The 12716-nt window shown below is 33.5% G+C and overlaps 1 protein-coding gene across 2 annotated transcripts; it reads right to left on the bottom strand.

Annotated features, from left to right (window-relative positions):
• Positions 1-4210: 4210 nt before the first annotated feature.
• Positions 4211-6538, bottom strand: LOC132282511 (homeobox-leucine zipper protein ATHB-6-like). Of its 2 annotated transcripts, none has more exons than XM_059784224.1 (3): positions 5947-6538; positions 5248-5621; positions 4211-5159 (listed from the first exon to the last, which is right to left on the bottom strand). In XM_059784224.1, exons 1-3 carry the CDS (start codon positions 6005-6007, stop codon positions 4632-4634), a joined length of 963 nt encoding a protein of 320 aa, XP_059640207.1. In that variant the 5' UTR covers positions 6008-6538; the 3' UTR covers positions 4211-4631. The 2 variants fall into 2 exon arrangements, with proteins under 2 accessions (XP_059640207.1, XP_059640206.1); XM_059784223.1 differs by having other exon boundaries at positions 5248-5624.
• Positions 6539-12716: the final 6178 nt, after the last annotated feature.

Consider the following 12716-nt stretch of genomic DNA (forward strand, 5'->3'; position numbering starts at 1 on the left):
TTAAATTAGAGTTTATTGTGTTTAACTCCTAAATCATTGGAGCTGAACCGAGCAGAATATTAATTATCTCATGTGTGTTTAGGGGGAGGTTTTGGAATGAAAGTGTTTTCCTACAATGGAGTAATGTGCACCCATGCCAAGGCAAAATATTCATTTTAACATATATATATATATAGGTCTCAAAATGAGTTAAAAGAATGTTATGAAAATTGAATAGCTTGCTTTTCAGTATATTTACAATGTACATTAGTCTACAGTAAGAAATATAGTGGAAATAGCTACAGAACTCCCTTTTTTATATATATATTTTTAAGAGTGTACTTTTCAAAAAAAAAAAAAAAAAACTCACTTTTTAAGAGCTCCCCGCAAATTTAGGTGGGACCGACTAGGGCTTCTAAATTATTTATTTATTTTTTTACATTCCATATCTAGCTATAGTTTTATTAAAACTATACCATATATACTCATGGCACATCTTAGTGCAATGGTAAAATTATTTCACTAAAATATTGAAATCACAAGTTCACAACACAAAAAAAAACTACGCACAAATCATTTACCTCCCATCCATCCTCTCTTTCTCTGAGTAACTCAAACACATACTCACTTGAAGATCAATCAATTCTATTAAAAACTCTATTTTCCATTGTCCTCATCTTTGATTTTTGTCACTCCGGTATTCTTTCAATAACAAAATTTATTTTCTTTATCTATTGTGACTCAAAAAAATAATAATTATTATTTATTCAATAATAATAATTTTGTACCGTTTATACAATAACTATCTTACATCACTTACTCACAAATTTTACATCTTGTTTTGGAACTAATGTATTATATTGTGTAAGCAATAAATCGAAGAAGCAAATACAAATTTTCAATCCAAAATGTGATCCGGATTCCTCCAGCAAAATTACGCTTCGATAAAACCATCATCTGAGTAACCCAAAGCATGTGTTTCGCCAAACATATATTTTTATAAAAAATCGACAACAACTGCTGCCTGAAATTTTCCATGGTTTGAAATCAATTTATTTATTTGACAGCCTTTTACACATCGAATTACCACCAAAATTTCCAACTTTATAGTTCGAGTTTACTTTCCAAAACATTTTTGCTTACTCCGATTTCAAACAAATTTTCTATTAACTGTTGTATAGATTTTTCCACTAATTCAACACTTTTAACTTTTTGCATCAAATATTAATAAGATGTAAATTGGTCCAATAAATTAAGTTGTAAAGTTAAAAAAAAGCTATTAAATGGTCAAATGAAAAATTGGTCAATTTTCATATTTAATATAAGGTCAATTTATATATAGCTATGGCAAAATTTATTTTTTATTACTTAACCCGTAAACTATTGTGTATACTATATATATATATTTATATATATATACTACGTATATGATATATATGTGCGGTACCGATTTGATTTGATTTGATTTGATTAAATTTTACGTGCGGTACCGATCACATGGACGTGTATAGGGTATAGGTGTATATTACCAAAAATAATGTCCCCAACTGTACATACACTCGCAGAAACACATAAAAGCAAAAATCAGAAGTTGATATAGTGGGCATGTGCATCTCTGTGAATGGAGTCAGTAACAGAGGCAGGTTTGGTTTTTAGCCAAACCGTACACCACAAAAGAAGAGAAAGATAAAAAGGTCATTTGCTTTTATCAAGGGAGGTGACTTAGGGCTACGTGGGAGCCTTTTACAAATTTGGTTGATTTTTTTGTTTGACGAAAATTCGTCCATGTTCAGTTTAGGTGATACACACATGTCACATATATATATAATATATATATATAGAGAGAGAGGCCTAAGTCCTAGATTTGTAGGTGCTAACTTTTTTAAAAAATTAAAAAAAAAGAAAAAAAGCTAAGCATGTAATGATCCATAAAAGCTGCGGCTCCCAACAAACACGTATATGAGAGAGAATCGATCATGTGGCACATCTTTTCAGGGAGTCTCTTTATTGCCTTTCTTAATCTTTTGTCTTTTTTCTTCTGCCCTTTTACTACTACTAATTTTTAGTGTTATAGTGAGGTGTCAACAAGTTGCGACTTTAGATGGATCCAAATTCCATCCGTGATTATCAATTTGGGTAATTACTCTTATGAAATTGATATTAATATTTTAAAAAACTGTCAAGACCACTTCATTTTTTTTTATTTTTAAATTAAAAAATAGGATGTCTTCATTTCTTTTGAAATTTAATATACTAAATTTCAATTCGTGAAATTATTCAATCTAATGTCAATTCTAAAAAAAAAAATAAGAAGTACTATGCGGTTAGATTAAGATTTTATATTAAGAATTTTAATTACAGAGTTGACACCAGTGATATTGTTAAAATTAAATTTTTAGTGGATAAGATACTACTATATAAATAAAAATTAAAATTAATTTAAATAAATAAATTAGTTAAACTAGTGAGTCTAAATAGCAATGCTCTAATATTGTTTTTGGAAACATCAAATAGGTGTTTTTAAATTTGAAACCAAGTAAATTTAATTTAAATTTTAAATTAATATATATACATATATAATTTTAATTTAGCACTTCCAAATATAACATAACTTCAAATCTCTAGTTTAATTTCTCATAATGCCACTTTACAATCATATAATATATTTTTATAAGTAAGGGTTAGAGCTGAGCCTCCAACATAACTGGCGGGTTCATCCAGGGACATCCTTATGCAGCAGGTTTATGAACTGATATTATACTATATTAAAAATATTATATTTTATCTACTATGAATATTGAAGAATTAATTATACACAAATCATATTAGAATAGTGTTTAAACTTTCTGTTACAATTTATTTGTTTTATTTTTTCTATTGAAATAAAATATGACTATCTGAGAATTAATTTAATCCATTCTTCTAGTCTTAGCAAGAGAATTCCTATCAATAATAAATAAAACAATAGTAAAGCCACATTGCGCACACACAAAAGTAAATTTTTTAAAAAAAAGTAAAGAGAGAAAGATCTCGTCAAATGAAAGGAAATCTCGATTTTCCTGCTTGTTATTATTTTTTTATTTTTGGAGCTTGTTTGTTTAGATGTAAAATATTTTTTTATTTTTTTGATATTTTTGATTGTCGTAAATATTTTATTAAAAATATATATATATTAAAATCAAACAAAAATAATTTATTTATCAATTTTTGATAAGTTATTTTATTGTCGTCGGAATGACTTGATTTCAATCTCGACCTAGACATTTATCAAATATAAAAAATAAAAAATAAAAAAAAATTTACCTAAAAAATAAAAATAATTTTTTTAAAAATATATATTTTATATCAAAACAAATGAACTTAGAGTCTATGGTATTATTGGTATAGGACATATTAGTAATTTTTGCTCCACCTTATGGTTGATTAGTGAACGTTTATAACTTTGTCAGAATCTCACCTCATCTCATCATATAAATTCTGTAAATTTATAGAATCCATTAGTTATAAGTTTCATTTGATTTCAAAAGCTTGGTTCCTTCAATAATGATTTAGTTATCTGTAAAATTCAAATAAAATGAAATGATTAAATATTAAAAATTATCCTTCTTAAATAAATCACCTTCCAATTCATACAATAAAATAAAATTAGATATAACGAGATATATATATATATATATATATGGTAGTTATTATAATTTCTTTTTAAATTTAGACAAATTAGATATGAATAAATTATTTAAATTAATTTGACGCCACTAGAAATTTGGTGTGCGCTTTGGGGGGGGGGGGGGTGTATTACATATGAATAAATTATTTAAATTAATTTGACGCCACTATAAATTTGGTGTACTTTGGGGGGCCGGGGGGTGTTTGACTGTAACAATTATGTTCTTTTATGGTATAAAATGTAATATAAAGACATTACTGTATTTAGAAAAGATAAAAAGTAATAAACAATTATTGATATAGTTTGTTCATATCTTAGGAAAGATTAGTACTATAATTTATCTTAATTATTATTGTTATTATTATTTTCGTTGTGTGCATCATGAAAAAGGAATTCATAATGAGTATCAATTCATTATTCTCATTAGCAATAGAATAATGGTAAAATGACAAGAAAGAGTGTTCAAAATCGCAAGTAATGATCTCTGCACTCCCCACTATCCCACGATAGCTTTTGAATCAATGAAACCATCAACAAAAACAGAGCACCGATCGATCAGGAGAGTTATGTTCCAAGTGCTGTAAAGGCTGTAAAAGTTTCTTATGCAATTTATATATATAACTATAACTATAACTATATATATATATAGGATGATAGAATATGCGAGAACCAATTATTATTTCACTATTACAGCAGGATTTTCCTCTCATGGAATTCGCGTCATTTCACCCCCCCCCCCCTACAAGCACACAGAGTAACTTAAGAGTTCAATAGTTACGGGAATCTCTCTCTCCTCTCTGTCTCCTCTTCTCTCTCTCCTCTTTTGTTTTACTGTTATTCTCATCCCCTTCATCAACCCATCACTGTGCAACAAATTGATTTTGTACAATGGACATCATACCAAAGCTAATCGTAAACTGCCCATTCCATTTTACAAAAATTTGGAGCCCCCCCATTTTCATGTTGTTTTTGATCTGGGTCATCTTCAATTCCACTGATCAGGACAGTACCATTGAAGGGTCGGAGCTTGATCGTCCGTGAAGAAATTGCAGGACTCATCCCCGCCAAAGAAATTGTGCTCTTCGATCTTCACAAACTGTGGCTGATACGCTTTCTGGGCATCACTCAGAATCGCTTTCGAGTCCGTGAACTGAAAGCTATAATTCATCACAAATGGCTGCTGGTGGTTCTGAAGAACACCAGATGAAGAAATCGCAGCTCCATTGGGACTGTTGTCTTCGTTGAGTATCGCGCTCGAGTCACTGTCCGACGACCCATCTTTGAAATCCGGGAAGATTGAGCTCCCGATCACTCCATTGCCGTTGCCGTTGCCGTTGCTGTTGAAGCTCTCGTAGTTCAAATCAGTTGCATCCGATCCACCAACACAAGAAACTGGTTGCTTACTCTGTTCAGAATCTTTGTTTTCGTGTTCAGATACCATTTTCTCATCCTTTTTCGAAACTTCACTCTCCGTGTTCTCTTCTTCTTGCAACTTTGATTTCAGTTCTCGTATCTACAAACATATATAACGGATCATTGAACAGAAGAAGCGCTGTGTAATTACAAAATTGATAGTTTTGAAATGAAATTATTAGCTATACCTCTTTCAATAAAGCTTCATTGTCATGTTGGAGTGAGTCGTAGTTGTGCTTAAGAGATTCAAAATTGGCTTTGAGAAGAACATAGTCTCTCTCAAGCTGCTTGGTTTTCCAGCGAGCTCTGCGGTTCTGGAACCAAACAGCTACTTGTCTTGGTTGCAACCCAAGTTCTTGGGCGAGCTTCACTTTCCTCTCTGGTTCAAGCTTGTTTTCGACTTCGAAGTTCTTCTCCAATGCCTTGACTTGATCCACGCTTAATCGCCTTTTCTTCTCGGCGACATGGCCTGATTCCTCCACACCCCCTTCTTCATCAAAGCCTTCCAACATGGACTGAAACTCCCTACCATAGACATGGTTGTTACCAGCAGGGCTGCGATCTTCTAGATCAAACACACAAACGTACAGTGACCATCACAAATCAATTACTTAAAAGAAAGAGATCAAACACACAAACAGTGACTATCACAAATCAATACTTAAATTGTCTCTAACTATATTAGAAATAGAAAAAGAAAACCCATGACAGGAAAAGAATATATGGGATTGATTTAACACAAATCAATCATGAAAAAGGTTAGGGACAAGAAAACATGACATGGGTATATTTCAAATGTTTGTAAATAATTAAACCGCTTAAAGATATATATATATATATATATATATAAAATAGTATTGAGTGTAATGTATTAAAAGAGTTAAAACCTGTAGTTGGACAGATTGACATCAAAGCACCCAAAGAATCTGAGCTGCCAAGTCTCTTCATGACTGAAGTGAAACTAGTAAATTAGTACTCCAAAGTCCAAACACAGATCTGTTTAGGTTTGGTCTGTTTTTGCTACGAGAGTTAAATGTGTAGAGAGATTGAGCTCAAAGAGAGTTAATGTAATTAATAAGAGTCACTTGAAAGAAGACATGGAAGCAACACTCCCATGCCTAGTACTAGCCCAACTTGTAGGGTACTGGTGTATACCCAGTCACAGTGCAACCATTTCTCTCTCTTGGGTTCCCCATTTTTGCCCTTTTTCAACACTTCCCCTTCTGAACCCATCAATAAAAAGAAAAGAATTGAGTAAACCCACAACAAAACAAGCAAAACCCAAGAAAGAAGTAATCAAAAACTACACTCTATTTCTCTCTTTCTTTACATCATTACTCAATCAATTTAAGAGCTCTACTATAAGTTTAAAGAAAAGTCTCTGACTGTTCATCTACAGAGGAAAAGGAGGGAGGGAGGGAGAGGAATGGAGTGGAAATGGAGAGATGAGTAAACTAGTTTACAACCCAACTGGCCTTCTACACACTGTCTGTGTTTAAATAAACCAAAATTGGGTCAGGGTATAGGGTTAGAATCTGACTGGGGTTAGGTACATTGCATTTGGAGATGAAATGAATCGAAATTGCGTGCAAATGCAAATTTGGGTCACCGACTGTTGCCGGTTTTCGACCGTTTTGGATTAGATATTTTTATGGTTGTAGTGAGGTATAAGCTGGAGGTGTGATAAATGGAAACGGTGATCCGGTTCCATATAATGTGGCTCGGCTCATACAAGATTTGGGTGACGTTGGCGTACCCCGGTTTTCACTACGGCGCGGTCGGTGCGACTAATCGCGACTGAGAGAGAGAGAGAGAGAGGGGATGATTTTTTTACTTACAAATTGTTTTTACTCGGTTATTCTAACACTATTATATTGAAATATAATTTGAAGAGTGATGATTCTACCCTAGTATTTAATCTATTAATTAGTTCTTTTAAGTGTTTGGAATATGAGAGCATTACTTATTGAATGATTGTGTAATATATCTTGTCTCATTAAAAAAGTCCCTTGTGTGAAATAAATTTTTTTCAGGGACATGTATTTAATATACTTCTAATTTTAAAGAATATTATTGGAAATATGCATTTAATTTTCACAACCTTTTATATGGAATAATTATTTTAGGACAATAAAAAAATGGACTATTAAAAATGGAGGGAGTACAAAATTTATTTTTTTTAAAATTCCGTTTTACAAATTCTCTTACAGTCCGATTCCAATTCCAAAACTCAAATCGCAAAAGAATTCGGTTTTAACGAAGCAGAAGTGTTTGGAAATCTCAACTCTGATGTTATTCTTGAAAAGTGCTCTACCACGGAATTCAAATGCTATATTGACAACAAAATTCAAAGTCAAACCATATATGTTCTTAAAAAATATTTTCCAACTGAAGTGCCAAACCATAGATGTTCTTAACAAATATTTTCCAACTATTTTCCATCCATCCACTGCATATGAATCTTGTTTGCCCATTCCATACATTGAGAAAATAATTTACAGTAAAACAAATGTAGCCTTTGTTTGTCATGTTGAAAATTGTAACTTGATTGATTAATCATAAAGCTGTCATTGATGTATTATATAGTATATGTTGGGCAGTAACTTATGCACAAAGGTGTGTTTATATGCTCATTTGTTGGATGACATCATCGATTGTGAAAGTTAAACTACTGTACCATGAAATCTTTTAATTAATTACCAGAAACCATTACAAGAAATTTCATATGCAGATACACTAGAGATAAGATTATATTAAATTGAAATATAAAATAATTTCATAATACATCCAAAATATATTTAAATAACGTTTTAATGTATGGAGTATAAAATATTTTTATAAATTTCAAATTTTTGTTTCTTAACTCAAACGTGCTCCTCCTGTTCTTATGGAGGCTGTTGAGAAGGAAAGTCCTGTTCTTATGGAGGCTGTTGAGTAGGAAAGAAAAAAAAAAAATCTGTCCTTCTCCCTGTAAATATATATATATATATATAGTCCCGGGTGCTTGGACAGGTTGGTAACACTTGGAGCTGCTACACACAATGTCAGTGATCGTATCTCGCCGCCTCCCTTATCACTTTCGACTAACCCGGTGCTGTAGCTATAGAGTCGGCTGCTGTATCTCTAGTCTGATGCCTTTGGGGTAGGTCCGAAGGGTTTGGCCTAGAAAGTTCTAGGTCATCAAAAATATATATATATATATATATATATATATATATATTAACAATTTTTTTTTTTTTTTAAGAGAGGGGAGAGGAGAAAGGTGCAAGACTCGAACGCAAATTTCCAAACGCAGAAAGCATTCCAACCACTTAGAGAACAAACGCTTTTCTGCTGATTGACTTCAAATTTAGGATTTCAATTATTTTATTTATTTAAAAGATATATAATGTCTTTTATTAACTAGATTTGAATGGTTAGAAGGTCGAAGGTTCAAGAAAGAAGACAAAAGGAGTCGACTAATTTTGACGTTTTCTCTCCCGAAACTGTTGATTTTCAATGCTTAGTAGTCCCAATGGTCCCAGTAGGCACACAAGTTGGCAATCCCCTTGGAGGAGACGTTTTCAGTGGACCTGAGTAATTTGTAAACTGGAAGTCGAACCAATGAAGCCGACCTTTGCAAGTGTGTGTAACCCACCCTAAACCAACAAGTATTAACCAACAATGATTTCAGAATTCCAATAACCAAGACGGTCCATTGCTGTAGTATAACCGAGACCACTTATCCAACCTTGAATCATACATATCTTTTCAATCCCTTGATAAGTCAAATAAAGTTTACCTGTAATAATGTTACACGTATTTGAATCCATATATGTCAATAAAGTATATCTAAACACCCCATACATATGTGTGTGTGTGTAAGTAATAAGAGATGATCCAATTCAATGCTAGGCATTTGTCCCTTATCCACAGTAGTAGTTCCTATACTTTGACAACTAAGTCTCTCTTCCAGATTGACCCATTGGCCTATAGTGAGTGTGTGTGTGTGTGTGTGTGTGTGTGTGGGTTAAAATAAAAACCCATCTTTTGTATGATAAATTTTGAGCAGACACAACTCTGTTGCACAACAGTGAAGTGGATGGCTTCAAGAAACAGGGATTTGTATGATGATACATGGAGGGATTTAGCTGTAAGAGCCCACAGGAAATGATAATGAGTTGGCGCTATGCAAGGTGGGACCCCAAGCATTTTTCTTTTTCAAATGTGGACAACTCGTGTGAGTTGGGGTTCCCAAGTTTCAACACAACCCCACAGAAAAGGAAAGTGATGAGTTGTGAGCATGTGGTGGCTACTGGTACTGCCTTTTCTTTCAATCACAACAAAGAGATGTTCAAAATTGGAGTGCTTAATGGCTTTTGTATCCCACCAAGCCAAAGCCAGAGGATGAACCCCAAAAAGCCTGTCCTTTTATAGCTATTTTCCAACTAAAAATCCCCTCTCATTAGAATCAGTGAACCTAATAAGTTCATATCATTTGCTTTTTTAATGAGCCATATGCATCATTAGAAGTGCTGTAGAGCACACCATTTTGGCTTCTGTGTCATGCTTGTCTTTGTCTTTGTAGTTCAATCGCTGGTAAAAGTTCACACTCCTAATTGTAGGAATTTAAGTTGTACAAAAGTGGATCCCCCCTGTTTGGAAGGGTCTAATGCACCAAACAATGTTCATTCGATCCAGTTATTCCGTCCCGTTTGGAGGGGTCCAATGCACCAAATGAAGTCGTTCGACAGGAGCGCAACACAGGCTTAATAGCCGACTTTGGTGCATGGCAACGTGCATAATTGCTGAGCATCCAATAAGTCCAACATTGATTCCTTTAGATGTATCAATTGGGCAAATACGCCCATAGTGGCTAGGATGGATATCTCGTATTTGAAAACTTGCGGTTCTCCCTGTCAATTCCCCGAGCCCCAAATAACTCAATTTTCTCCCATGAACTATTTGTGTCAATGGATTAGTTCGATCCAAAACTTGAGATGATAGGTGTAGGCAGAAAAAAGATTCATAAGTAGTTGTTAATGGAGCTGAATTTACCAAATTTTGAGGAGTTGGTACCCTCCAAACAGGCAAAGTGAGAAAAATACCACTAATGTTTACGATTTGGACATATATTCGCTCGTGTTTGAAGAGATCCTGTGCACCAAATGATGTTTTGATGCAGAAACATGGAGCCCAATGCATGCAAAGTTCCGCCAAACAGGAGGGGGTCCTGGTTGGGGATCTCAAGCAATCTCTTTATGAAGATAATGTTAGAGGTAGATTTATCTCCTGTATGTCCTCCCAACCTCCTGAATTAGCATCGTCAATGGGTAATGGTTTTTTTTGGGGTGTTCTTGTATTTCAGCTACACATATTTTACTAATAAAAGGGACGTATCCTAAATCCTATTACAAGTAAAATTGTGAATGTACCCGTTTGTTTGAACTTTCGAAAAGAAAAACTAAAGCAAGCCCATTGATCAAGCCTCCATGGTACTAAGTGCTAAGCTCTAGAGGATCTGAACCCCGAAAAAAAAATGGGTTTGTGGAGAGGATCTTCTGCCTGCATGGTGATTGAGTATGGGACATAGTAATTGGTGTCGCTGACTTCAACAAATGCTTCTGCACAATGTTTCAGATTTCAACTAAATTTCGAATATGTATGATAAATAAATGCATAGTTTTTAATTTTTTTTTTTTATATTTTGGGTAGGAAATATATGAAATTAGTCTCTCTCTCTCTCTCTCTTTTTTGGGTAAAGACACTGAAGAAACCTTATTTGCCACCCCCTGCATTTTTATAGACTTCACCACATTCATTATATATGTCCAGATACAGGGTACACAAACCAAATCAGCATTTGGAGGAAGAAAATGAAGGTGAATATATAAAGCTTCCAAAGAGTAGAGTCGGCACATTTCATCAATTTTTCATGTATTTCGATGTGGAAACACAGGACCAAACTTAAACTATTTTGTGATTATGTAAAACAAAACAATCCTAATTAGTGGGTAACACCTATAATCACCAACCTTGTTTTTCCAATTCACACACACACACAGGTCAATTTCACATCTATCAAAACTTTTAAGCATGTCGGGGAATCAAGCTTTCTGAGATCCAATGGCAGCTAGCTAAAAAGAAATGGGACCCACAAGGTGAAGATCACGACAATAATTGCCAGCCAATAGTCCAATTTTCTTGACATCCATGTGATTTGTTAATGCTGTCATTAAAGATCACATAATCTTCTACCTCCCTACATAAACGGCACACACACACACACACACACACACAAAGTAGGTAATTGATCTTGACTTCAGTCGGAAAGTGAACATGTGGTCACTAATACAACATGCATGCAGCTATCTTATGGGAGGATTGTGCTTGATACGCTAATCTAATTATAAACATGGAGGAATGATGAATTGGAAGTTTTTACGGTTATTCACTATTATGGAGCTTCATTGATTTATCATACCATCATCATAAAAAAAGGCAAATAAGGCAAACTTGTGGCACGAGAATTCCGCCATTACAAGATTTGAAGAAGATTAGATGTAATTTCCGAACAAGTGTATTTCATGGATAATTTAGTGTGAGACCTTGAATTTTATGGTTTAAAGTGATGGGAAACAGAAAAAGTTGAAAACAGTTCTTATGAGTTCCTCTACTCTAGAAGGTAGGAAAGACAGTGATCTTTTTGTTTTAGGTGTAGCTCATATGGAGCTATGAATAAGCATGCATAGAAATTTCACATTGATGTAAAACAAAAAAATAATAATAAATAAATCAAAAGCAACAAATGAAGAAAAGATTTGGTTAGGTGAGTGGGGTTTGTAGAGTGTAGACCCCTTCATGGCAGGCAGCTTTTCTTTTCTGCCTTTTTTACATTTTTTTTCCTCTATTTTCTGAGTGCTGTCCAAAGGCTAACTTGAGGAGTATGGGAAAGCAGAATCTTGCTCATGACTTTGGTTTTCATCTCATTCTTTATGAAAATAAATAATATTTAAATATTTCAGAAAACAGACAAATATTGAGGAGACTGGCTGGAGAAGTTTAAAGAGCTTGGCTCATGAGCTGATATCCATGGACAAGCAAGTTATTCCATACAAACTCATCAGAAATTTAAGATAAAAATATATAAGACCACTATAAGTTCAACAAATGGTTCTAATTTCTAAATCATTTCTGAGTAAGAAAATTTGATGTCATTCAAAGACAGTTTATGGTTGAGTTGAGTTAAAAAGATGCCTCTGAAGTAAAATTTTCTACATCCCATTGAAATATCATACCAGCTTATAGATCATGGTTGAAATAAAATCAACTAAACCCTCAATTTCAAAGTCTAAAGTCCCTTAATACAAACTCAATGACGATAATGACAGCGATAATCATTCCTATACTAATTTTGTGCTATTTATCAAGGCAAGAACCCCTTGTCTCCATTTTTCAACCAAAGTACCTTACATGGGGAATTTTGACTTCCCATGTAAATGAAAGATACATCATATGCTTTTACTTTAGGATTTTGAATTAGGCATAAGACCACTATAATGTGAACAAATGCCTCTAATTTCTAAATTTATTTCCGAGGAAGAAAATTCGATGTCATTTGAAAGACATTTTATGGTGGAGTTCAGTTTAAAAAAATTCCTCTCCAAGAATTACATTT

This window comes from Cornus florida, unplaced genomic scaffold (assembly GCF_030987335.1).
Source record: "Cornus florida cultivar Cherokee Brave unplaced genomic scaffold, ASM3098733v1 CherokeeBrave_3.0.0_Hap2_Chr11, whole genome shotgun sequence".
Taxonomy (NCBI): domain Eukaryota; kingdom Viridiplantae; phylum Streptophyta; class Magnoliopsida; order Cornales; family Cornaceae; genus Cornus; species Cornus florida.

Bases quoted from the DNA above. Each gene is read 5' to 3' on its own strand.
- LOC132282511 (XM_059784223.1), bottom strand. From the start codon at position 6,007: ATGAAGAGACTTGGCAGCTCAGATTCTTTGGGTGCTTTGATGTCAATC. The intron at 5,625-5,946 runs GTTTTAACTCTT...TGTTTGATCTAG, and splicing joins GTCAATCTGTCCAACTACAG to AAGATCGCAGCCCTGCTGGT. The intron at 5,160-5,247 runs GTATAGCTAATA...ATATGTTTGTAG, and splicing joins ATGAAGCTTTATTGAAAGAG to ATACGAGAACTGAAATCAAA.